The 1968-nt window shown below is 42.4% G+C and overlaps 1 protein-coding gene across 1 annotated transcript; it reads left to right on the top strand.

Moving 5' to 3' along the window:
• The first annotated feature begins 364 nt into the window (after positions 1–364).
• LOC138887200 (uncharacterized) lies at positions 365–1628 on the top strand. The gene is made up of 2 exons (XM_070168922.1): positions 365–839; positions 1549–1628. The coding sequence occupies exons 1-2, from the start codon at positions 365–367 to the stop codon at positions 1626–1628; spliced, it is 555 nt and encodes a 184-aa protein (XP_070025023.1).
• Positions 1629–1968: the final 340 nt, after the last annotated feature.

Raw genomic sequence — 1968 nt, forward strand, 5'->3', positions numbered from 1 at the left:
CCTACACTTTGGAGTAGTTGGCTAAGATCTACATCCGGGAGATTGTTTTCTTGCATGGTGTGCCTGTTTCTATCATCTCACATAGTGGCACTCAGTTTACATTGCATTTTTGGAGAACGATTCAGTGTAAGTTGGGTACACAGGTCTAGTTGGGCACCGCATTAGAGCGGACCATTCAGATTTGGAGGATATGTTGAGAGTCTGTGTCTTAGATTTTGGAGACCGATGGCATCAATTTCTTCCATTATTGGAGTTTTCATACAACAATAACCACCAGTCGACCATCTAGATGGATCCGTATGAGGCATTATATGTGAGACGATCGTTCTCCTGTTGGTTGGTTTGAGCATGGCGAAGCTAGGCCATGTTATTGGGCATAGATTTGGTTCGTGATACTTTGGAGAAGGTGAAGTTAATTCAGGAGCGGATTCGTATAACAGAATCAAGGCAGAAGAGTTATGATAATAGGAAGGTTTGGGATGCATCTTTCATGGAGGGTGAGAAGGTTCTTCTTCGGGTTTTGCTTATGAAGGGCGTGATGAGGTTTGGGAAGCGGGAAAATTTGACCCCCCAATATATTGCTCCTTCCAATGCATTGAAGAGAGTTGGTAAGGTGGCCTACAGACTTGCTTTTCCACCTAACTTGTCGGGAGTGCATCCGGTGTTTCATATTTCCATGCTTCAGAAATACTATGAGGATCCGTCATATGTGTTGGATTTCAGCTTGGTGCAGTTGGACAAGGATTTGACTTATAATGAGGAGCCGATGGCCATTTTGAATAGGCAGGTTCGAAAGCTGAGGTCAAAGAATATTGCATTAGTGAAGGTTCAGTTGAGAGGTCAACCAGTCGAGGGGACGACTTGGGAGACCGAGTATGATATGCGAAGAAGATATATTCACCTTTTTTATATCCCATGTATTATTCTAAACTCGTTCGAGGACGAACGTTTGTTTAAGAGGGGGAGAATGTAACGATCCGACCGGTCATTTTGGTATTTGACCCTGTTTCCCTATTTGATTCTCCCCGTATATGTATTTGTTATTTTTGTGATTTACGGGGATGGTTGGTTTGGCTTGGGGAAGGGTTTGGAATGATTTAGGAAACTTAGTTTTATGATTGGAAGCTTAAGTTGCAAGAGTTGACCAAGGTTTGACTTTTGTGTAAACGAACTAGGATTGGTAATTTGATGCTCCCAATAGGTTCGCACGATAATTTTGGATTTAAGCATATGTCAAGGTTTTGGACTCGGAGGTTCTTAGGTTGATTTTGATCTAATTGTTGAGAGTTGAAAGAAAGTTTGAAAAATTCATAGGTTTGATCGAGAGTTGACTTTGAGGCTACCTTGTTTAGATTGTTGTTTCGGAAATTGGAATAGGTTCATTATATCATTTGGGACTTGTCTACAAAGTTTCGGTTCATTTCCGGATTGTTTGGGCTTGAGTCGTACATTTAGTTTGAAGTTCGAAATTTATGAACTTAAAAGATTGATCTTGACCGACGATTCGTGGTTTTAATATTAATTTGAGTGTTTTGATCCATTGGATAGGTTTGGGGAAGGTATTAGAGCTTGTTGGTGCGATTGGGAAGGGTTCCGGAGAGGAGGGGGATCTGTTGCGTTTTAAATGAGTTTCAAAATATTTTGAAGTTGGATGGCAGTTTTGGTCTGGTGTGATTGCATATGAGGTTTGGTCTGCAGAAGCGGATGTGAGGTCGCAGAAGCGGGATTTTGTTTGGGAAGCTGGAGGTCCGCATCTGTAAAAGTTTTAGCGTAGAAGCGGAGGCGCATCTGCAAGGCCTTTTGCACATGTGCGACCCCGCAGAAACGTGCCATGGTACGCACAAGGAAATGATCAGGATTTTATTGAGCTGTCATGTACGAGCAATTTTTCGCAGAAGCGACATTTTGGCCGCAGAAGCGATAATTGTTGGGCAGAACATTTTTAATCGAGGGTGTCACACCCCGAAC

This window comes from Nicotiana sylvestris, chromosome 3, assembly GCF_000393655.2.
Source record: "Nicotiana sylvestris chromosome 3, ASM39365v2, whole genome shotgun sequence".
NCBI classification, from domain to species: Eukaryota; Viridiplantae; Streptophyta; class Magnoliopsida; order Solanales; family Solanaceae; genus Nicotiana; species Nicotiana sylvestris.